General features: G+C 43.1%; 1 protein-coding gene across 1 annotated transcript in view; it reads left to right on the top strand.

Moving 5' to 3' along the window:
* Window positions 1–266: 266 nt before the first annotated feature.
* CRTC1 (CREB regulated transcription coactivator 1) overlaps window positions 267–24517 on the top strand; it is a 40775-nt gene continuing 16524 nt past the window's right edge. The window contains exons 1-8 of the mRNA XM_033520100.1: window positions 267–296; window positions 15392–15508; window positions 16862–16909; window positions 19610–19747; window positions 20639–20700; window positions 21516–21610; window positions 22921–23006; window positions 23365–23408. Of these exons, the coding sequence (XP_033375991.1) occupies window positions 267–296; window positions 15392–15508; window positions 16862–16909; window positions 19610–19747; window positions 20639–20700; window positions 21516–21610; window positions 22921–23006; window positions 23365–23408 (620 nt within the window). The remainder of the gene's footprint in view (window positions 297–15391; window positions 15509–16861; window positions 16910–19609; window positions 19748–20638; window positions 20701–21515; window positions 21611–22920; window positions 23007–23364; window positions 23409–24517) is intronic.

Below are 24517 nucleotides of genomic sequence, written 5' to 3'. Positions count from 1 at the left end.
TCTGTCATGGTCATCTTCCACCTATTTATGATGTTGGATCCATGTGGGATTTTTAAGTTCCGACCCAACCCCTCCTTTACTGCCCTGACCAAAATAAAGAAAAACAAAAAGAAAAAATCATGGAGAAAGAATAAACTTTGTTTTCCAAAGGGTTTCCCTGTTGAGTGGAGCAGCAGAGTCCTGTTTTTCAGCTGGCACAGTGGATTTTTGGCATTTCAGCTCTGCTGGGAGGCGCAGACCTTGCGCAGAGCGGAGGTGGGTGGTCGATGGAAGCTCTGGAGCTGCTTAATTGTCTTGTGAGTGGGACCTTGGTGTTCATAATCCAGAGCTTTCTGCCAGTCCCATAGTAACAAAGTGGGTGAGAAGAGGAGAGGGGGAGTTATTTTATTTTTTTTCACCGTGACATTGACTCCTGTTTTTTGTTTGTGGCTCTCCTCCTTTCCTTTTTTTTTTTTTCTTCTCCGAGGATTGGAATTTCAGCACTGCACTGATTTCTGGGCTTGTTTACCAGGGCTTGTCTCAATTTCTCAGCCCAGGGATGCTTTGATGCAGCTGTTTACTTATCCGAGGCTGTTGCTGCCCTTTCAAATTGTAATTAACCAAAAAATTAACGTGCAGATAGTGCTGAGCCCTTCAGTATGTGACTCTTAAAATGCTGTAAAATGTAGGATTTTTTAAAGACAATTTGTGACCTGCATTTTAAGAGTGGTTCTTGTAGGAGATTTTCTCAGGTTTCCAGGATTGGGTTTTTTTTTTAATATTCACTTAAAGTCACTTAATTTTGAGGGCTTTCAGCCAGAGCTGTGTTTGAGCTCCCTCTGATGGGCCTTGCAGTTTTATCTTGGAAAAAAAGACCCCCCCCCAAACTCCAAAAAGCTTCCAGTGGTGCTGTCTCCCAGCTCTGCCTGCCCTGGAACAAACCCAGGGAATTAAACCCAGGTTAATGGTGATCTTTGGAAACATTGTGCAAAATTTCATCACCCTTTGCTTGTGTATTTCTAGGTGTTATCCAAAGTTCTGCGTGGCTTTTGTTGAGTTCCTGGAAACCATGTGAAGTAAAAAGTCAGTGTTTATATTTTAAACCTGGCTAATTTTAATACAAAATCCTGTTGTAGTTTAGTTTTGTCAAGTGGAGTATGTTGTAATAGCATAGATTTGATTTTTATCTGAAATAAAATTGAAGCAAAACCCCACAGTTTGTGATGGAGTGTGTGTAAACCCACACACATCCCCTTGCCACAAAATTTATAATTAAAAATGAGACACTCAGTGGTTTTCTGGTTCTTGTTGGCTGTGGAAGAGATCAAAATGTCTCTTTGTACATTCCCAGCTCAGCGTTGGATGTAGATAATATGCAAAACAGTATTTAAAAGCTTAGTTAAATCAGGAATGCTAATCTGCTTTTAAAAATGAGAAACACTAATGATGATGATGATACAGAGCTTCAGTGCTTCCTGATGTCTTCAGCAGGTTTTTATTAATTAATGTGATACAAAAGAAATTCCCTATGACGTAAGAGTGGTTTTGAATGTCTTAGAGATATTAAAGAAATGCATCAAAATCAGGACTGAGCTCTCCTAGCACAGAGATTGCTGCTTCCAGCTGGCAGCTCAGGTTAAAAGTGAGTTTCTCTCCTAACACAAATGTGAATTTTTCAAGCTCTAGAGGGTATTTTTTTCTTCATTAACTTTTCCAAAGTTTGGACCCCGAGTTTGCACATTTCCAGACCAAGAAATGAGTGATTTGTGCTTCATCTGTGCTCCCCCTCTGGTGTGATGCATTTCATTTTCTGATGAATCCCAGCATCACTGAGGTTGGAAAAACCCATCCCCAGCTTGTCCCCACCGAGTGCCACCTCCAGGGCTGGGGACTCCAAACTCTCCAGGATCTGAACACCCTTTCCATGCAGAAATTCCTGCTGGTGTCCAGCCTGGGGACTCCAAACTCTCCAGGATCTGAGCACCCTTTCCATGCAGAAATTCCTGCTGGTGTCCAGCCTGGGGACTCCAAACTCTCCAGGATCTGAGCACCCTTTCCATGCAGAAATTCCTGCTGGTGTCCAGCCTGGGGACTCCAAACTCTCCAGGATCTGAGCACCCTTTCCATGCAGAAATTCCTGCTGGTGTCCAGCCTGGAAAACCTGAGGCCGTTTCCTCTTGTCCTTTGTGGAGCTTTGTGGCCATCCTGAAGCAGGAGCCCAAGCAAAGCAGGGAGTTTGGAACCCCCAGAGATGCTCCAGCTGCTGCCACCTCGGGCTGTGGCATCACAGGCTGGGTTTAATTCTTTGAAAGAATGTTTGTAATTGAGCAGGGTGAGAGGCAGAGGGGACCTGCCAGGGCACAAAGAATCTCTGTTCTTGTGCAACCCTTGGCTTCCCTCAGCCTGCCTGAGCTGTCCAAGGTAAACACGGAGCTCTGCTGTGCCATCCTGGGAAACTGCAGTGAGCAGGGCAAGGTTTCTTCTGGCAAACCCAGGCAGCTTTTGTTGGAATTTTTAATTATTTTTTTTTTTTTTTTAAGGAGACAATGACTTTTTTACTGATTGTCCCATCACTCCCACACAGCACAGCTGCTGCTGGACAAAGTCTGTCTGTGTGCAGTGGCCAAATCCCTGGGTGTTAATGATGTAGCAAAGCTGGGAAGGCTCTGGGAGCACGTGAGGCTGAATTGTACAACTGCTGCATTTTGGGTGTTTGGTTGTAATTCTCAGGGTGAACATGTGGGACTCAGCTCCGGCTGCTGCGCTTGGGTTTTATTTAGCATCAGCACTGGGTGGTAATTTGCATTTATAGAAGGTGCTCGTTTAGGAAGAGAATTTGTTCTCAAGGTGAGCTACAGTCGGTTTTTCCTGTTCTTTGGGGTTGATTTGGGGTTTTCCCCTTAAGCAGCAGAGGGGAGCTGAGCCTGTGGTCGCATTGAAGAGGGGGAGGTGTGGATGCTGATTCTCTTGGTTTACCAGACAGAAATTGAAATCTGTGGTGCTGTCTTTATCTGTGACTGTACAAGTGACAGAGATGCCAAAGCCCTCGGGGACAGGAAGGGCTGGTGCTGTGTTAATCTGAGCTCTGTCCTGGCCAGGGGCAAACAGGATCTCTACATGAGGAAATCACCACCCCACAAAACACAGCCACAGGAACTGTGCCTTAAAATAGTTCTCAGGGATATCTGGTATCGAAAAATGATTTTAGTAGCAGTGTGGCCTGAGGGTGAATTATCTTCAGGATCTATGAGATGGAACAGAAAAAGAGATGTTCCTCTCCCAGCACAAAGGAAAAGGAGGGGAAACCCCAGGGCCTGGAAAGCCCAGAGTGTGGTTGTGGTTGTGTCAGGACGTGGGCTTGGGAACCGTTTTTACCTGTTCTTGGGTTTCTCTATCAGATTAGTTCTTATCAATTTTTTTTTGTTGAGTAAACTGCATTTTTATTTTTCTAACTCTGTCAGAGTTAGAATGTTTCAATGTTCAATATTTATTGAAGTCTGCCGTCCATCAACCCCCTGCTCCTCTCACTAACACTTTGTTCTCCATTTTACTATCAATTTATCAATGCCATTGATTTTGGTTCAGAAGCACTTCCTGCACTTCAGGAATAACAAAGCCCTGACTCTGCTGAGGCAGCAGCACCAGGCAAATTTCAGTGAGAGTTTTCACTCCTGTGTCCAGCACCTTGTTCAGTCAGTGTGGCCACGTGTGGCTACAGCAGAATGGACCAGATTAAACCAAACCCACGAGTTTGGGGCTTTTGGGGAGGAGTTTAACCCAAATTTCCTGCACTGTGTGAATTTTCTGTAAGGAATTCCTCCCAGTGAGGGTGGGGAGGCCCTGGCACGGGTTCCTTGGATTGTTGTGGATTTCCCATCCCTGGAAATGTCCAAGCCCTGGGGCTTGGAGCAGTGTGGGATAGGGGAAGGTGTCCCTGCCTGTGGCACAGGGTGGAATTTGATAATTTTAGGGTCCTTCCAACCCAAACCACTCACATCCTGTGAAATTATCCAGTGTTATCGAGCACTTTCACTGTCGTATTAATCAAACACTAATTTGGCAAAAAACAGACATCCTCTCAAAAATGATCAATAAGGATTTAACCAAAATGTATTAAAGGCTAAATACTTATCTGTGTTCTCCATTTTCCATTTGTGATTGCAGAGGAACATTTTCTTGGGCGGTGGAAGGGCAGTTTGGTCCACGGCCCTGACAGCATTGATCACTCCCTAATGCTCTGTTCCACCCTGGCATCGGTATTTTTGTGCCTAATGCAGGATCTGGAACTCAAGCAGACTTCAAGGCACTTTTCAGCAAATGTAAGGCTGTATCTTGAGCAAAAAAAAAAGTAAAGAAATCTTTTCTGGGTTAAAACCATCCCTGGTTGTGCTGGCTGGAGCTCTACGCCGGTGTTTTTGTAGCTGTGCTGGAGGAGCTGTTGCTGAGGGGTTCCTCAGGGCTTGGGGTGAGGGAGTGAAAAGCAGCAAATTCAAAATCAGGTGGTTTTTTTTTTTTGGGAACAGGGTTCATTTTGTGCCAGTGACCGGCTGTGACCTCGCTGCTGCTTCACTTTATTTTTCCTTTGGTCTCAACTCACATTTTGTTAAACAAATGTGGTCCCAAAGGCTTTGGTGCCTCATCCGTGGGAGCATCCAAGGCCAGGCTGGACAGGGTTGGAGCAGCCTGGGATGGTTTGGGTGGCTCTGGATGATCCCTAATGTCCCTTCCCACCCAAACCATTCTGGAATTCTGTGAGCTGAAGGCGGCAGCTGGACCGAGTCTTTATTATCAGCATCTCTGGAGTTAATCTTTCAAATGTTGCTTTGATTTGTTTGAAAGGATTTGCATTTCGTGCTGTTGGAAGTGATATCCAGGAATGAGGATCCGTGAGGATTTCCAGCAGTGCTTGTGGAGCCAAGGGAGCATTGAACAGTCCCTCTTTATCATTTTATGTTTTCATGTTTTGGCCTGATCTCCTTGGGACTTTATAAATTATAAAGTTGTAACCAAGTGTTGATAACAACCTTGTTTTGCAAATTATTTCTCGGGAATTAAAAATTCTTCTCCTTGTACCAGAACAATCCTTTGCAATCAAACAACAACACCACACACCCACAAGAAACAGCTCTTAAATAATGAAGTGGAGGAGGCTGAAGTGCTGCAGCTTGAGGCTGCAGCAAGAATTCCACAGCCCTGGCTGAAAGTCTCTGCTTCACAGGCAGATTTCCTCCAAGTGTCTTTTCCTTCCTTTGCCTGGTCTATCACTTTTCCTGATGATTGGGAAAATCTCCTCTGTGCTCTCCCTGCTGAGCTGCTCACTGCTGGTTTTACTCTGGTTACTTATCACTCCAGAGCAGTAAGATGTGTTAACTGCATGCTGCAGCTCTGTCAGATGAATTTTCAATTAATTTTGGTACCCAGCTATTACTATTTATGTGAATATTATTTTCCTTGGATGGCCGAGGTCTCGGAGGGGAGGGAATTGGAGTTGATATCCCAAAATATATGAATTTCCAGGCAGATGGTGATAGCTCCCACCTCAGACAGAGGAGCAGTTGTTAGTGACAGGATGGGGCCTCTTGTTGGAGGAGCAGCTCCTGAAGCTGTGCAGGAGATTTTTCCAGCTCTGGAGCCTCAAAGTGGGATTTCAACATCTGTAAGCTGGATTAAAGGAATAAAAAAACCTCAGTGGGAGAAGGGCAGGCAGGGATTGATCGTTTCATACCCTGACTTCTCACTTTTTGATTCCTTGCAGAGTCTCATTGTAGATCGTATTCCTGGCAGCAAGAGGGATGGAGAATATCTGATTTAATATTTATTTAATATCTTAAATATTGCACAAGTTTCCAGCAGCCAGCTCAGATTCAAATGTCTGATTGACCTTCTCCTTGTAATTAGATTTGCCTCTGGTTCAGGGAGATGATTGTGCTGAATGAGCCTTTTGCATTCGAAGAATTTGGACTCTGATGATATTTTGGATATTTTTGATGCCTGAAGGCTTGGCTGATGCCACATTTTCAAGCCACAAACAATTTTCTGTAGTTTTTGGCCACTCTGAGGGCAGAGTGAGGTGCCCCTGAACCCCAAAGAGTGCAAACATGCCCTGCTTGGCTCCTAATTTACGAAACTTATAGGGTTACATAACTGAATTTTCATTCTTTAGCTAAAAATAAAAAATGGAACATAAAAGCTATTTTTATCGTACTTAATGAGGGCATCTCTGCTTTTATTTCAGCTTTTCTGAGGCATTTCAATAGGAGGAATGGGGATGGTTGAGGAACTTTTTATTGAAGCTGGGTGATTGTTTCCTGGCGTTCTCCATCAGATCCCTGCTCAGAAGGAATATTTGCTTTAAGGAAAGAAGGTCCCTTTTAACTCAGCCTTTTCTGTGATAAATTTATTTTAGGATGGTTTCTAGTAATTAGTGCTGTGTTGCACCTCAGCTGTGTGGGGTAGAGCAGTGTCTCTGCTTTTTGGGGTTGTTTTTTGGGGTTCCTTTCTGGGTTTGCTTTGTCTCCTGTTCTCACCCAGGTGCCCAAAGTTTGCTGCTAACAAATCAAAAACCATCCTTCCCTCCCAGTTCTCCACACAATTCATCCTTAGCTAATAACACAAAAATAAACAAGATTTGGAGAGCGTCGAGCTCCATCTAAATAGAACCAAAAGAATTCTTCGCCTTCTGGATCTCAAATAAGAAACCAGCTTCAAGCAGGAGCCCTCTCCTCTGCTTTTTATTGAATTATCAGCAGCATCCACGCCTGCCTCTCGCAGGGAAGGAGGGTGGCACTCTCTGAGCTGCCACGGGCTGGGGTTTGTTTTTCAAAGCTCTCAAATCAGGTTTGGTGCCTGTTGTAGCTTTGCTTGGCTCCCTGCCCGGTGATAGAGCACAACTCGGAAGAATAGTCACTATTTTAAGGCTCCAGTTTGCTGTATCCTGTTTTTGCTGCTCAGTTGTGACTGTGAAGTTTTAAACAGTAAACCTTTGTTCACCAGAAATAGCAAAGTGGTTTTAAACACAGAGTTGTAGCCTGTGCATTAAGTTTTATTCTTTATTATTATGGCCTTGTTTGTTTATTCAAATTTTTGCAAGGTGTGTTCCTAATGATTCTTTGCCCTTGACCCCCCCAGTGATTCATATTCATTTTGGGGAGGAAAATGCAGTTTTTCCTCTGTTTTCAGTGTTCAGAGACAAGAAAAGAAATAAACCAGAAATAAAGAATAAATAACAATCACAGTATTAAATGGTGTTGCTTCCTCTCTCCCCTTTCTGGTTCATTTTCTTTGGGTTCACGAGAAAAAAATGATTTATTGTTGTGAAAAAAAAAAGAAAAACTATTTATTTTCTTTAAAAAAAAAGGATTTGAGGGTTGTAAATAGTGTTGGGGTGTGAGATCTTTCCACTTTCACAGGAATTGGAGGAGGCAGCTGGGGGAGAGCTCCGAGCCTGGGTGATTTTTACAACCCCGTTTCCTCACGGTTTTATAGCTCAGGCAACCTGGGGAGCTGCTTGCAGCTCCTGAAGGAGAATCTAATGGGGCCTTGGAATTTGGAGATGACTCATAAGAGGACAAAACAATCCAGTTAAGTGATTTGAGGTCTTAAATAATCTCTTCAGCAGGAAGGTGAAGAAAACATGAACTCATGAGTAATAATTGGCTCTCTTGGAGTGCTAAAAGTGCAGCGCTGGGGCTTGGCCAGGGCTCAGCTGATTCCTGCCCGGGCTTTGCTGATCAATAACATCTCAGCTCTTATGAATGGAATTTATTTGACTGGACTGTAATGCTCTTAGCAGAGGATTATTTGGATTGCACTTCTGAGTTGGGATTCTTGGGGTGTCCTGTGCATGGCCAGGAGTTGGGCCTGATCCTGATGGATCCCTTCAAACTCAGTTCTGTGGTAAATTCATTTTAGCTTCATCCTGAAGGATCCTTTTGACCTCAGTGTATTCTGTAATAAATTTATTATACATTGACCCTGATGGGTCCCTTTTAACTCAGACTTTTCAGTGAGAATTGTATTTTAGGTTGTTTTACAGTGAGTGCTGTGTTGCACCTCTGCTGTGTCTCTGCTTTTCGGGGTTGTTTTTTGGGTTTGCTTTGTCTCCTGTTCTCCACGAGTCACCCAAATGCCCAAAGTTTGCTGATAACAAAGAAGAAGTGATCCTTGCCTCCCAATTTCTGCTTCCTGCACATGCAGCCTGCACAAATGAGTGTTTTTGGTCCCAAATCCAAAGGATGGGAATGGCTTCCTCAGGTTATCACAGACTGGAGATAAGAACTTAACTCCATCACCTCCTTCCCCTCTGTCAGAGCACAGAATTTGCAGTTCTGCCTTAATTTTGGAGAGGTTTTTCAGCAGCTGCAGGGGCCTCCTGCAGGTGTTACAGTCTTTGAGACCTCAGGATTTTCATGGGAAGCCACTGGAAGTGCAGGATTGAAGCAGTGCTATCAGGTAACCTTAAAAATAATCAGATTTAGAAAGCCTCAAGTCAGCTGCCTCACTGCACCCTTCCCTGTGCCTGGCAGTTTTCATTACTCTCATGATGAAAACACCTTTTTCTGAATCCCAGTTTGTTTTTCCATGGAGCTCCTGTTTCATTCCAGGAGATGGAAGAGGAGGATTTTGCTTTCCTTTTGCTCTGTGCTGAGCTGGGACAATCCCAGGCAGCAGCACAACCCTTTGCTCCTGGTCCTTGAAGGTGTCACCTCTCAGTTTGTTGTGAAGTTTGAAAGTTTTGGAGGTGGTTTTGTGCATTGGGGTGAAAATGAAAATCCCTGAAAATCAAGGCTGGCCCTGAGGAGGGAGTTGCTTGGGAAGTGGCTCAGTGGCAGAAACAAAACTGCTGCTCTTTTGTGGCTGCTAAATTCCAAGATATTACAACAGCTTCCTTCCCTTAAAAAAAAAAACAACAAAAAAACAACAAAAATGCTTTTTTTTGGCCTTTTCCTGCATTTTTGTTCTTCCTGGCTGCATTTGCTTGGCCTGAGAGCTGTGTTTGTGTCCTGACACGGCGATGGGATAATGGAACAAATCCTTAAAAGTGACTGGAGTGACAGTTGTGGTGCTGGAGGAGTAAACAATGATGTAGCAGTTCCACGAGCCTGGGGTCATGTCCAGTTCATCCCATATGTCTGCAGTTTTTTGGGGTAATTTTCACTTCGTTTCTAGTAGACATTTGGCTTCCTGTTTTGGCTTTGCTTGTCCCATTCCCTGCAAAATCCATCGCTCCAGGACACCGAGATCCTTGGGAGGCCAGCAAGGATTGGCACAGGCAACAAGGGAAACTTGTGCTGGGCTTGTCCTCACTCCTCTGTCCAGAGCCAGCCTTCAAATCTTCACTTTTATGACACTAAAAACACCCTGAAAATTTTTTTTTTAAAAAAAACCCCAAACCGTTGCAAAACATTTTGTTCCAAGCTGCTGCTGGAATCTCTGAAGTCCCAAGCGAGGCAGGCAGAGCAGCTGCTCTCACTGTGGATTATCCCTTTCCTCTCAACTTCAGCCTTCATTTCCTTTCCCCTCCTTCCTGGGAGGAACAGCTGCGCCTTTGGAGCCTCTGCTGCTCTTGGAGCACGGCTGGAAACTGCAGGAAATCGGTGACTTTAGAAATCTGCCTCTTCCTGAGTGTGACAGCCCAGTCAGAGAGAGGCAGAGGCTCCTCTGCTCCTTATCCTGATAAATGAGGCTGGGGAGAGTGAAGGAGCTGCCTCTGGATCCCATCCCCTCTTCCTCGTGCTCATGAAATGTTGATTATTCCCAAATAATTCAAAAATTCCCAGTTTTCCAAATAATTCCCAAAATATTCAATAAAAAATAATAATAATCAAATATAATAATGACAATAATTCCCAAAGAGAGCAGTGGTGTCACTCTCAGGGTGTTGATTGGGATTTCAGAGCCCCCTTGTTAATCCCTCAGCTGACAGCAGCCTGCTCACCTCGCTGCAATTTCAGATATTTTTAATCTCCCTCTGTCTCAAGCCCTTTCCTAGAGGATCAGGGTGTTTTGTCACAGAATTTGAGCTGTGGTTTGCTGTTATCACACCTTTTTCTTTCTCTGAGGTGCTCCAAAAGATCATTTCAGACATGTGGCTTTGTACCATAAAATTTATTTCCCTCATTTATCAGGGCATTGAAGGTAAACTCCATTATTTACATGTTACAGGTGCCTGCTGAGGTGAAAATATTGCTGTTGTTAGATTTCATAATATTGATTTTTAATTACATGGGAAATGAAAATAAAAAGCCAAACTTGAAATCCATCTCTTCAGGCACCTATTGAACTATCTGATAACAGCATGGGTGAATTTATATCAGTAACATGTAAATAATGAAACTATTTGTAATTATTTGCAATAAATTACACAAAACATGATAAAATCATAAAAACAATCAGTATTCACCCAAGCTCTAAAAGCATTATAGAGATTAAAAAGTCCAAAAGTCTTCCCAGCCTTCATTTATTTCTGGGAGCAGCAGGATATTTTAATTCATTTATCCTCCTTCCCCCAGTGGGATCCAGAGGTGGTGGTGGCTGACAGGCTCTGGAATATCTGGAATATCTTCATTTATCCCTGGATTGCTCCAGGCTTGGGGCACCACTCAAACTTTGGAGTTCCAGAACAACCTTTCCAAAATTCCTCTGCTGGGATTATTCCCATTTGCCAGGAGGATCCCTGAGGTGGGAACAGTTTGGGATCTAAAACCAAATCCTCTGCCCCTGGAACTTGTTCTGTGCTCAGAACTTTGTGTCTGCTCATTATTGATTTTAATTTTCAGGTTGGGGATGTGGAGAGGCACCGGCAGCTGCTGGAATTAATAAAATTGTGGCCAACACAGAAATTCCCTTTTCCTTGGTTTATCAGGATTTTCCTTTATTCATTTGTGATTTCTCCCTCATTGAATTAAAGAAGTCCCAGGCAGTTTTCAGGGTGAGTGGGTTCAGAAACGAGCAGTTATTTGAATGTGTATTAATTGTAGCAATTCTTTGAGTACCAAGTGTTGAGTTTTTAAAATTCAGATTTTAATTCCAACGAATTTTGGACTATTAACAGAAAAGGCTTCCCTTGAGGAGCCAAAGTCTGGGTGTTGGGAGAGTTGTTGGCACCTTAAGGAAATTTTAAACAATTAAAAGAAATTTTAAACCCAAAGTCTGGGTGTTGGGAGAGTTGTTGGCACCTTAAGGAAATTTTAAACAATTAAAAGAAATTTTAAACCCAAAGTCTGGGTGTTGGGAGAGTTGTTGGCACCTTAAGGAAATTTTAAACAATTAAAAATGGGTTAAATTAATTAATTAAAGGGTTAATGAGGTGATTTGTAGCTTGTGGCAGCTCTGCCACTAAATCTAAACTGGAATCATTAAATTGCTGTTAAGGTCTCTTTCTTTTAAAGCTTTTATTTGCTTTTCTTATCAACACGAGGATTGTGAATGGGGAGAAATCTCCCTTTGAAGGCTCCAGTCCCGCTGGGATGGCAGCAGGAGCTGCAGCGTTTGTTTGACTTGCTGTTTAATTCCAACTGCTGAGAGAAGCCAGAGCACGACTTTGGGAGCCTCTTTTCCTGCCCAGGCACTGGGAAGTTCCTCACATCCAAAATCCCAAATCCTGCAGCAGCTCCAGGTGAAGAATTCCTGGGGAATTTCATCCTTGTCCAAGCAAACCCTGCTCAGCACAACGGGATTTCCCTATAATGCAGCCTCTAAAACTCCCACTAAATCCTGCCAGCAGAACTGAAGTCCCAATTAAGCTTTAATAATACTTTTCTAATTTTAATCCACGCCGGTTTTGCTGCTTATTAGGCTGAGGTGCTAAAGAGGAAGGGTTTTTGTAAAGGGAAAAAAATGAAATGATGAGAAAGCTCAGTGTGGAAACTGCAAGGCGGTGAAAAAAGCCGTTATCACCAAATCTTTGCTTCCTGTAGTCATCAGATATCTGGGGTTTTATCAAACGGACACTCCACCCTTTTATTATCGTTCTGGCAGTCCAGATTTCATCTGTTAAAAAAGGCATTTTAAGAAAAACCTTTACACTGGGTTTGGGTTGATCTACAGCACCAAAATTGCCAAACTTCCAATAAGTTCTGCCCACAAATTTGTAATTTACTCAGAATTTTTCAGGGAAGAATTTCAATAACTTAAAGTATTTAATTCTTAATAAATGCTTCATTTAATTCCCATCTGCATATTACAAAACTGTATTTGTATTTAGGGTTTTGTTTCTGTCTATTTTTTTAATTGTAGAACTTGAATCTCTCCCTACCAACACAGCTGTATGTCCAGCAAACAGTAACCCAAATGGAAAAATTGATGTATTTCATATAAATTTTCACATAAATGATAGGATTTTTTGTGATTAAATTGGATTTTAAAGAAAAAAAATATGAAGATTTAAAGTTGAGTAAAAGAAAGGCTGGTGGAAGGAAAATTACAGATTCCATTTGGATGTGGCGTTTGGGGAACATTTGTTCAGAACAAGAAAACCAAGCAGAAATAAAGTGGTTTAACAAGCAAAAGCTGTTTCCTTACCAAAAGCTTTCTTGGGAAAGAACTGGGCTATTTAGCAATATTTTCAGCTGTCAGGGAGCTGCTCTTGGCCACATCACAGAGAAATGGAAAAGCTGCAATGTAGAGTCACCGAGTTCTCGTGGTTCATGAAATTAATAAATCTGGTGAGCACTTAGTAATTCCTTATCATCCTTCCCTGTCTAAATTCATCCAGAATCCAAATTGCACTAATTGAATCCAGCCCCAGGAGATAACCCTGGGGCTGCCCTGAGACTTGTTAACATTTCCAGAGTAATCAGAATTTTTTTTTCTATTAAGAAAAGGCTTTTCCTTTTTGTTGTTTTCTTTTAAAATCCAACCCCTCTCCAAACCTCATCCCCAGTTGTGCCATGTACCTGCTCCACCTCGCAGGGTGGATGGAGAGGAAAATGAAATTTCATTTTAGTCACAGCATCTGTTGTTTTCTTAAAGGGTGGGGAGGCCTTGGCACGGATTGCCCAGAGAAAATTGTGGATTTCCCATCCCTGGAAGTGTCCAAGGCCAGCTTGGAGCAGCCTGGGATGGTGGAAGGTGTGGGGTGGAATTAAATAATATTTAAGGTTCTTTTTGTCTTGGTTTAGGGCAAATTTGGGAGAGAACCTTTAAATGGGGTTCCTAAACTTTTATTCTGGATTTTGCTCCTGCTTCCCACTGTGCACTGAGCTATCTCAGAGAAATTTGCAGCTTTTTTAAAATTTTTTTTCTGCTGAGGAGGAAAAAAACCAGAGCTGATCTCACTCCTGATTTCCTTCTGGAATGACAGCAAAGTCCTAAGATTCAAACAAACTTTATTTCCCAACAAAAAAGCCGGAGCTCGGAGTCGCTCAGGACACAAATCCTGCTCTGTTTACACTCGATCTCCGCAGATTGCAAGTGGCAGTTGTTGATGGGCTCCAATAAATGCGGAGTCTGGGGGCCACTCTCTGCTGCAAGGCAGGAGCTGAGCAGAGCAGGCAGCCCAGCTCTCCCCGGTGTGCTGATGGATGAGAGCAGCGAGCAGAAATCTCTCCTCTTCCTTTTGGCACCGATCTCCAGCAGCGTTTATCCTCGCTGAAATCATCCCTGCGGCCAAACCAGTGAACAGCCCGGGCTCCCCAGCTCTTGGGTCGCCTCATTTCCATGGAGGTGAAGCAGAAAGACAAATGTTCCTGACCTCCCTGTCCTGTGCTGCTTTGGAGGTGGGAATATCCTGAGGAAAAAAATCAAAATCCTTAAAAAAACACAAAGCCACCCCCTCCTCCCTTGGAGGTTCTTGAAAGGAAACCAACACCTGTTGGAGTAGTTATTTCAATGTTTGGCCCAAATCCCAAACAAAGCTTTTTTTCTTCCCCTTTTTTTTTTGTTGTTTTTTTTTGTTTTTAACAACAAAAACATATGCAGGGACCAAGGAAAAAGCACAGCTAGTTCTGATATTGTGCTTTTTGTGCTCTGAGTTGGAGGGGCTGTGACTCATTGAGTGATACCAGCACAGGGTTTCTCTAATTCCATGTCTTGCTTCAGGAATTGTGTGGCAAAATCTTGCACGAGAGAAGCGAAGGGGCCCTTCCTGCTCCTTCCATGGGATCTTTCCGAGCCATTTGTCAGGGAAAACTGGGAATATTTTATAAATCTTCTTCCTGAGAGAGATCTGTCTTTCTTCCACTTTGTGGATGGTGTCTTGCCCTAAGAGCTGAGAGCATCCTGGCAAGGGCTGGACACGAGCTCGGAGCTGTTTCCCACCTCAGTGATCCTGGGATTCTGTGCTCTCTGGAGAGGTTGGATCTCCACCAGTCATCTCCTAAACCAGGGATTCCTTTGGTCCCTCAGCTCAACACAGAGATTTTAGCTGTCTGTGCAGTTGGAAATTGGTGGCTTCTGGGGGAAATTCTGTGAATAAAAGGTATTTGAGTTCTCTGTGAGTTGTTTGAATGTCAGGAAAATGTGTGAGCTGTCCTCAGGGTGAGTTATATTCAGGGACTATTTTAATAGAAAATTCCTCCCTGGGAGGGTGGGGAGACCCTGGAATGGAATTCCCAGAGCAGCTGGGCTGCCCCTGGAGCCCTGGAGCAGCCTGGGATGGTGGGAGGTGTCCCTGCCATGGCAGGGGATGGATGAGATGATCCCTAAGGTCACTTCCAACCCAGATCATTCTGGAATTCTCTGATCCTCCATGGATACTTCCCAGAGTGTTGCCATGGAATAAACACGAGGCTGGGCCTTTTTTCTGCATCCTGTCTGGGTGCTGGCAGTGTGGTGTGAGCACTCTGAGCATCCCTGAACATCCCTGAGCATTCCTGAACATTCCTGAATATCTCTGAGCATTCCTGAACATCCCTGTGCATCCCTGAGCATCCCTGAGCATTCCTGAGCATTCCTGAACATCCCCGGGCATCTCTGAACATCCCTGTGCATCCCTGAGCATCTCTGAGCATCTCTGAGCATTCCTGAACATCTCTGAGCATTCCTGAGCATCTCTGAGCATTTCTGAACATCCTTGTGCATCCCCGAACATCCCTGTGCATTCCTGAACATCCCTGATCATCCCTGAGCATCCCTGAACATCCCTGAACATCCCTGTGCATCCCTGAACATCCCTGAACATCCCTGAGCATTCCTGAGCATCTCTGAGCATTCCTGAACATCCCTGAGCATTCCTGAACATCCCTGAACATCCCTGAACATCCCTGAACATTCCTGAACATCCCTGAACATCCCTGAGCTAGAAATCCTGGCTCTGCCTTTTCCTTGTAAATCTCTCCCTGCCCTTTCTCACAAGAAACTTGTGGAGAAGGTTGGCCCTCCTTTGTAACCATTTCCATTCTCAGTGATCACAGTGTCAAACTGTGCTGGTTAAAACAGTTGAAATTCTATTTTCCTCCTCCTTTTCTTTCAGCTACAGCTGCAGAAAACCCAATATTTGCAACTGGGGCAGAGTCGTGGCCAGTACTATGGGGGGTCACTGCCAAATGTGAATCAGATTGGGAACAGTGCCATGGATCTCCCCTTCCAGGTGAGTTCTGAGGGTTTTTCCTTGGATTTGGTGATGAATTCTGTGCTTGGATGCTGCTGTGTCCTCCCAGGCACCTGCTGGTCCCAAAATCAGCACCAAAAAAACTTGGGATGGGGTTGGGATTGTAGTAGATTTTAGTTCTGTCTCTGTTTGTGAGGCTTTGGGGTCAGGAATACTCTGAGAGATGCAGTTCCTAATGAAATCCAGGAATTCCAAATTGGGAGGGAATAAAGGTGATGCTGGGAGCTGAGGGGTGCAGGAATTGGTGTGCATGTTCTGTGGGAGGAATTCTGGGAGAGGAGAAGAGCAGTGGGGACACAAAGTGGTATCAGAATAATCACTTTGTTTTGGGCTGGCTGGAAAGGAAATGTCAGAATGTCCTGGCTGGGTTTTGTGACACTCCAGGGATGATGCACTTAAACAGAAAATCAAGAGTTGCAGGTGAATATTTTGAATTGTTTTGAAGCATATTTGGACAGAGGATGTTGTCCAAGGACAGGATTAGCTGGTGGATCATTTGTGGACTTCTGATTCCCACATTTAGTTGATTTAGAGCTCTCAAAATAATGAACATTTCTGCATTGGTTTTCCTTATTTGAGCAGTCACAGTTAGAGCTGAGCTCACGAGGATGTGGTGGGAAGGAAATTTTGCAGTTTGTGGTTTTCTGATGAAGGCTGCTTAATAAAGATGGAGAAACTCTTGCTGACCTCCTCTAACTGCTTCTTGAAATAGGTGCAGACAGCTGAATTTGGGCAGGTTAAAAGCTTGAATCTTGTGCAAGAGGAGAGGCAAAAGTCTTATTTTAATCTTGAATTCTTGGGGGAATACAGAGCAGAGGTTTGTAGTAGACTGAAGTCCTGTGTTACTCCACAGTGTCTGCTCTGTTCAAGTTTTTCCCTTTAGCTTTTTGTTAAGGAGGTTAAGAATTCCTTTTTAACAACAATATATCAGCGTTTCTGTGCTTGATGGCCATCACTGGTGGTTTTTACCTGGACTATTTTAATCTGGACTGCTGAAAAAGGAATTTTCAAAAATTTATGAATGACTGGAGGAAGAGATGGAAACAAGCTATCCTTAAACCCTGGGGGTTTCTATATTTTTTCACACACACACACACACTAAAAAAAACACAAAACACCCAAAATTGATGTTGTTCCAGATAACAAATGGTGACAAGCAACAAAACAACCCCATGTGTTTGTAGCAGTGGGGAAAAGCTTTCCAGGTTTTTCCAATTTTAAGCTCAAAGCACGACTGCAAACGACTCTGGGCCCGTGTGAAGGCAGAGCCTGGGTGGTTGTGCCTGCTGAGAGCGTTGGTGTCTGAGCATCTTCTGCTTCTTTGATTTGCAGCACAACGGAGCTCTGGCTGAAGCCTTTGGAGCAGTTCCTGTCTCTTTGGTAAACAAGTTTTTAGGTTTGTGCAAATACGTATTTAGGACTGGTCCTGTTTGCCCAGGTGGATACGTATTTCTGCACACCTGCTCTGCCGTGCACAGGATTTATTTGAGTCACCCCCAGCTCCACAGGACTGCAGGGCTGGCACACAAATCCAGGTTCTGCCGTGCATCCCAGTCTGGAACATGCAAATAATTCCTGTGCAGGCTCCCTGGACTTGCTGTCATGTGGTTATTTCTGAGTTTTTGGGGGTTTATTTGGTGCAGACAGTGGATTATTCAGTCTTGGCCTGTGGTTTCAGCAATCTCTGAGCATGTGCACTCAGCCTGCATGTTTAAATCCATGGGGAAGGGCAGAATGAATTCCCAAATCCTGCTTGGCACCAGGAGGCACCAGAATATCAAGCAGCAGTAGGTACCACTCCTCCTTCCCCCTCATCCACCTCACCTGGGTTTATTTCCTGATAAATCCTAAAAGGACACTTGGAGAGCACCGAGCTTTTTCCTTCCTGTCTGTATTGAGCTGATTTTTAACGGGTTGGGGGTTTTGGGTCTGGTCTCAAACCCTTGAATGTTTTTCAGGGGAGTGAAGCCCTTTTAGTTCCTCATTTTCCCAAATAAAATCAATGCTCAAATCTATTATTTTTTTTTAATCCATTTTTTTTCCCTATAGTTAAATATCTCATGCCATGCAGAGATGGGGAATTTTAATCCAGGAACACTTTCCTGGTGTTTGGCCCTAAATAAATTTTATAGGAAGGTTGCTGAGAGAAGCCAGACCTGTTGGAGGTGTTACCCATTTCCTCAGGTGTTTTCTGTTTCCCTGAATTCAGGATTCTTTTAGGATCTTGGTTCCTGGAAAGCCAGGGAACAGCTCTGCCCCCAAATAAATCCCTCTTTCTATAAACTGTACCCCTGAGCTGGGACACATTCCACATTTATTTATGCCACTGCTGCACTCAAATGAGATTTTTATTGTGTTTTCAATAAGGAAATCATACAAAAAAAAAAAGGTAAAAACCTAAGAAATAGCGGTTTTTACCTTGAACTTTTTGTCTTTATAGTTTTGTGCTTCGGCCTCCTGTTAAATTCCAGGTGAGCTCTGCAGTCCCTGTGCTCCAGGCTGGCTGCTCCTTTTTTAGCACCACTGACATAGGAAATTGCTTTTCCTGTTGACCTTCCAAGCACGTATTTGCAAATTTTGCTGCCTTTTGGGCTGTAACAACAGAAAAAAAGGAGGAGTTTGAAACCTTTTGTTGCTTTGGAATGATGAATATTCCCACTTCTGTGTGGGGATTGTTGTTCAGTGTTTGCAGCAGAGATTAAAGCACCGTGTTTGAATTAAAAAACCCTTAAAAATTGAGATTCTGTTTGAGATTTCTCAGCCAAGTGAGGAAGTGAAGCACAAACCCCATGATCTGAAGTGCTGAGAGTCCTGTAAAAAGTCACTGAGCTCCTTTCTAGTCCCCTGTTGCCTTAAATATTCTGCTGCATATAAAATGTTGGCCCTGAAATGAGAAAATAAACACCACAGCCCCTCTGCAGCTCTGTTAACACAGCCTGTGTGTGCAGAGAGGGTGAGGAGCCCAATATTTGCTGAAGAGAAAAAGAGTTTAAAATAGTAGAAAGGCTCTTTAAAAAGTTCATACAAACAAAGCCTTTCAAAATAAATGCAAAGCTTTATAGAAATAATCTTTTCAACAGCCAAAGCTGACACTTGCAAAGAAAAAAAGAGAGAAAAAAAGGCTGAATGTGGAAGCCAGATGGTTTCATGGCTTGGCAGACAGGACAGTGCATTTGCCACGTGCAGCACCTGAATGGAGGAGGAAATTTTGGATTTCCAAACAGATGGTGTTGAGGGACTCAGCAAAGCTGTTCACATTGGCAGGGAGTGCAAGGCTGGGGAGGTTTTTTTTCTCCCTGGAGACCCATAAATTGCTGGTGGAGTAGGAGCAGAGATTGACCCCTCGGTACTTCCTTTGTCCCTCCCCCAGGTATAGACTGGGAAGGGCTGTGGAAAATGTGAAAGTTTTCCAGTTTAGCCTGGGAATTCATCTTCCCTGTCCTTCCCCTGCCATCCTCCTGCTCTGAAATCATCTGCTCAGGAACGGCTCAGGATGTCAGTGCTGATAAGAGTCCAGGTGGGACCATCCCACCTCGGGTCCCTGAAGGAGCCGAAAATCACTTCAAAGCCATCAGACAGAGGAGGAAGGAAACTGCTTTTCTTTTTCTTTTCATTCTCTCAGTGTCCCCTTTAAATAAATGTGCTGCAAGGAGGGGTGAGAGGCCAGCCCTGTGAGCAGGCAGCGTGTCCTGGGGAATGCTGAGCTCAGCGTGCAGCTCCTCCCTGCATCTCCTGCCCTGGGATCGGGCTCTGGATGTCGGCATGTTCCTCCGGGATGCGCCCTGCATGCTGCACCAAGGGCATGTGGACAGCAGCTGGCAGCTCCTGTCGGCTTCAGGGGTGCCAGGGTGTGAGGGCAGTGCTGGGCCAGGCCAGGGCAGCTCCAGCATGGCCCCTTCTGCAGGAGGCAGCTTTCCCAAAAACCTGGCAGAGGAAAAACAAAATGACACAACATCCACGTCTTGTTTTGAGTCTGATTCCTTCGAATGACCCAGCCTGGCACAGGAGGAGGAGGAGGAGGAGGAGGCTCAGGGCAGGCTGGGGGTGTTTCCCTGTGGATAATCCCCGTGTCTCTCCCAGACCCCGTTCCAGTCGTCGGCGCTGGACACGAGCAGGACCACGCGGCACCACGGGCTGGTGGACAGAGTGTACCGGGACCGGAACCGCCTGGGCTCGCCCCACCGCCGCCCGCTCTCCGTGGACAAACACGGCCGGCAGATATCCTTGGCAGCAGGGCTGGGCCATCCCCTCCCTGCCTGCACTGGGCTCTTCCCTCCTCGCTTCCCAAACCCTGACCTAATCCATAAATTCCTGCTGTAGAGCCAGTTTCCTCAGCTTTCCTGGGGATAATGATCCAGCTGTGGGGTGCTTGGATGGATTGGGGACACAGGACAGAGGAGCCCTGGGAATTTGGTGGCATTCTCTGATGGGGTGGTTGCCATCATCAGCAGGGCTGGTGTGAGGCATTTGGCTCTGTCCCTTCCTGTCTAAACTGGATTTGATGGATGGAGCAGTGGGTCAGGAATTGGCTGGATGGATGGATGTGTCCAGGCTTGTGGTCAAGTGACAAGTGGCATCCTCAGAGCTGGTCTGGGGACATCTGAGGGTGACATGGACAGTGGGATTGGGTGCACTGTCACTGCCAGCTCTGGATCCTCTCGTTCCCACCCAAAGCACTCCATGATTCCCTGAAAGGTCAGGGCTGTCTTTGGGAAATGGGAGTTTCCCTTCAGAGCTGAGCAAACCCAACCCAGGATTCTCCTTTGCAGCTCCTCGTGCATTTCAGTGCAGGTTGATTCATCCTTTTGGCATTTGGGGATGGGAATGAGCTGAGCATTTCTGACAGGTTTAAAATCAGCTGGGATTGATGGGGCTGGAGGGGATGTGTGACACGAGGCTGAAGGCACCAGCACTTAAATCCACGGAAAAGGAGGATTTTGACCGCTCCAACATTACAACAATCCAGATAATACTTTGGGTTGAGATCCTTTTACAATTCCCCCATAGAGAATCTTTGAGTTTAGTGGATCTGACACAATAATTGGAATTATTCTTGGGAAAAGATTTGCTGTTGGAGTGGCAGTTGTTGCTGCCTTAACCCTGGCTCACGTGGACAGCTGCCCCTATGGCACCGTGTACCTGTCACCGCCGTCGGACACGAGCTGGAGAAGGTGGGTACCACCATCCCGAGGGGTTTGGGTGTTCTCTGACACTGCAGCAGCCTGCAGTTGTGCCTTTTGGAATTCACAAAGGCAGTTTTTAATTCAGTCCTGCTCATTTTACATGAGCTTTAAAATGTACATGTCTGCAAGCGATACCTTAATTTAATGGTACCTTTTTAAGGGTAAATCCTTTAAGTTTAATCTTTAAAAATCTTCTAAAATCATGAAAAATCCAGAAGTTCTCAGGCACAGCCTGATATTTCTCTTAGATATTTCTTGGATATTGACTTGGATATTTCTCTGAGTGCAGAAACTGGGCTGGGAATGCTTCAGTTGGAGGAACACAGAGTTACACTTTTTGAGAGTGGCCACACTCGCAGAGTTCATCCTGAGATGTGGTGGCCGTGAAATTTCCCATCTGCACAACATCCTGAACCATTCCTTTTCCTCCTCCCAGCCAGGAATGTTTGGTTTTCAACCACCACAATAACCAAAGTATGATTAAACAGTTTAAAAATGGCATTATTTGATCACATTTAATCTGAACAAAGCAGATAAAACTCTCTTCTAACAAGGGCAACCAATTTATCCTGTGTTCCTCTCAATCCCATTATTGAAACAATTGCTCTTCAAACTTGAACTAATTTGTTCTGCAAATTGATTGTTTCACAAGGAAATCCTGCCTGCTTTCTGCCACACAGAGATTTTTGGGTTTTAATGCTCAATATTGAGGTTTTACAGGGTTGTTGCTTTTGTCTGAGAGGAAAATTCTTTTATTTAGTGAAGCTGACAAGAAAAATATTGTGGGTTTTGCTTTCTGTCAGGACAAATTCTGATTCTGCCTTGCACCAGAGCACCATGACTCCAGCTCAGCAGGAATCCTTTTCAGGAGGCTCGCAGGACATGCAGCAGAAAAGAGGTGAGCAGGAAAAAATAAAGGATAAAAAGGTTTATAACAATGGAATCCTCACAGATTGGGCTGCAGGTGTTTGTAGAATTCAGGAGTGACACAACAGTTGGATCACATTCACCCTTCTGGGTGCTGAAATCCAAGGAAAACGACACAAAACAAATGGAAAACGTTTTTCTGAGCCCCAAATTTTGTCATTTTTGCGCTGGGCAGGATCCTCTGGGCTGGTGGGACTTTGGTGCTGAGTTCTCAGCACTCCCAGAGCTCTGGAGGAACTCCTGGAGCAGTGTGGAATTCCCAGAATTTCAGTCAGAGGCTTCACCCCGAGGAGAGATTCCAACCAATCCCAGAACAATTCCAGGCTGGAGCAGCCCCGGCACCTCAGTTCTGGTGCCCTCTGCTGGGCCCTGTGCCTGCTCCAGCTCGGGAAAATCGGGAATTGCTCATCCTAAAGGGCTTTGCCAGCCTTAAAATTCCCTGATCCTAAAGGAAAACTCCTAAATTTGATCCTTCAACAAAGAGCCAGGGGTTCTGGACACACAGCACAGCCCTTGGACACGTCTGTGCTGTCCTGCAGCTCCTCACGTGCTCCTGGAGCTGGAGATCCTTGGGAAATGCTCATCCAAACCAGGATTCCATAAATCTGCATCTACACTCATGGGTGGGAGATGTTTTCATTGATTCACCTCTCTCTGCCTGAGATTTTTGGTTTTTTGTTCCCCTTTGAAGAGCAAAGAAACGTCCTTGGGATGTGGGGAATTAAATTCCAGCTTTGTGGTGTTTCTCCATGCCAGGGAGGAGGGATGGGATTTTCCCCTCTGGAATTGTCCTCAGGGAAGCCCTTTGGATGTTCAGGGTCTTCATCAATTGTGCAAATTGCAAAAGGTGGGGAAAAACCAGATGCCAAATAAACCCTTCCATGGAACATCTGGGCAAAATCAATTGGAAGGCAGAACATTTTGTTTGGGTGTTTTTGTTTTTGTTTTTTTTTTTTTAATTCTCACTGATTTAATAATTAATTAAATAACATTTCAATTAATTAAATAAATTATTTCAATTCATTCAATAAATTAAATAACATTTCAATTAATTAAATAAATTAATTCAATTCATACAATTAATTAAGTAACATTTCAGTCTGGTTTCAGGAATCTTTGGGGTTTTTTTAAACCACAGAATTCATCCTCCTCCTCCTCGATAATTTAAACTCCACAAGATTTTCCCAAAGGTTAAACTTCCAATCTGAGAATGTCTCAGTGGGAAGATGAATATTACTGATTATTAATGATTTCTTTTCATCTCCTTTTTTTTTTTTATAGTTTTATTGCTGACTGTCCCTGGAATGGAAGAAACCACCTCTGATGCAGACAAAACCCTCTCTAAGCAAGGCTGGGACACTAAAAAGGTGGGAATTGCACCTTTCAAGGCACAGAAATTTTATTTTCTGAACAGATTTTGATAAATGAATGCTTTAATCCCTGTCAATATTAATAAACTACCTGAGGAGACTGGAGATTAAATGCTGTGTTTAAAAACAAATAATAAACATTAGATCAGAAAGGATTTTATGTGTGTGAATGGCTTGGTTATATGAGGAGAAACTCTTGAAATTGAAGATTTGCTGGACCAATAAAGCAAAAAAATGATAAATACCTTCCAAGAGCACCCAAATCTTACACAGAAATGATTAAATTAAACTTTTTAATTGAAAAATACCCTCCAGCAGCATCTTTGCCTTGAAATCTCTCTCCCTTCTCTTTCAGACTGGGTCATCGAGACCTAAATCCTGTGAAGTTCCAGGAATCAAGTAAGTTCTCAGCAATTTTTTTATCTTAAGAGCACTGAGATCTTAAAGAAAAAATTGTGGATTGAATATCCTTGAGTGTCCTGTTGCTTTGGAATTTTCTGGAAAGTTTTTTCTGACCCTCTGAGGGTCAGAAATACAAAAAAAAATAAATCTTCTTGATGGAATTTCTTCTTAAAAGCATCTTAAAAAGCTCAAAAATACATTTTGTGTGGAATTCTTGGTTAAATACATTTTTAAAAGCTCAAAAATATCTTCTTCATGAAATTTTCTTGTTAAATACATTTTAAAAAGGTAAAAAAGTCTTCTTCATGAAATTTTCTTGTTAAATACATTTTAAAAAGGTAAAAAAGTCTTCTTAATGAAATTGTCTTGCTATAAACATTTTTAAAAGCTAAAAAAAATCTTCTTAATGAAATTTTCTTGTTAAATACACTTTTAAAAGCTCAAAAATACATTTTGTGTGGAATTCTTTGTTAAATACATTTTTAAAAGCTCAAAAACATCTTCATGCAAAATTCCTTGTTAAAAACACTTTAAAAAACTAAAAAAATATATTTTGTATCAAATTCCTTAATGAATTTTCTTAATAAACACATTTTTAAAAGCTAAAAAATATCTTCTTAGGGAATTCCTTGTTAAAAACACTTTAAAAAACTAAAAAATATATTTTGTATCAAATTCCCAAAAATGTCTTTTGTACAGAATTCCTTAATGAATTTCCTTAATAAACACATTTTTAAAAGCTAAAAAATATATTTTGTATCAAATTCCTTAATGCATTTTCTTAATAAACACATTTTTAAAAGCTAAAAAATATCTTAGGGAATTCCTTGTTAAAAACACTTTTAAAAAACTAAAAAATATATTTTATATCCAATTCCTTAATGAATTTTCTTAATAAACACATTTTTAAAAGCTAAAAAATATATTTTGTATCAAATTCCTTAATGAATTTCCTTTATAAACACATTTTTAAAAGCTAAAAAATATTTTCTTAGGGACTTCCTTGTTAAAAACACCTTCAAAATCTGAAAAATGTCTTTTGTACAGAATTCCTTAATGAATTTTCTTAATAAACACATTTTTAAAATTCATTTATTAAGAAAATG

The sequence above is a fragment of the Parus major genome, chromosome 28 (genome assembly GCF_001522545.3).
Source record: "Parus major isolate Abel chromosome 28, Parus_major1.1, whole genome shotgun sequence".
NCBI lineage: Eukaryota > Metazoa > Chordata > Aves > Passeriformes > Paridae > Parus > Parus major.
This window is presented reverse-complemented; position numbering and strand designations above follow the sequence as displayed.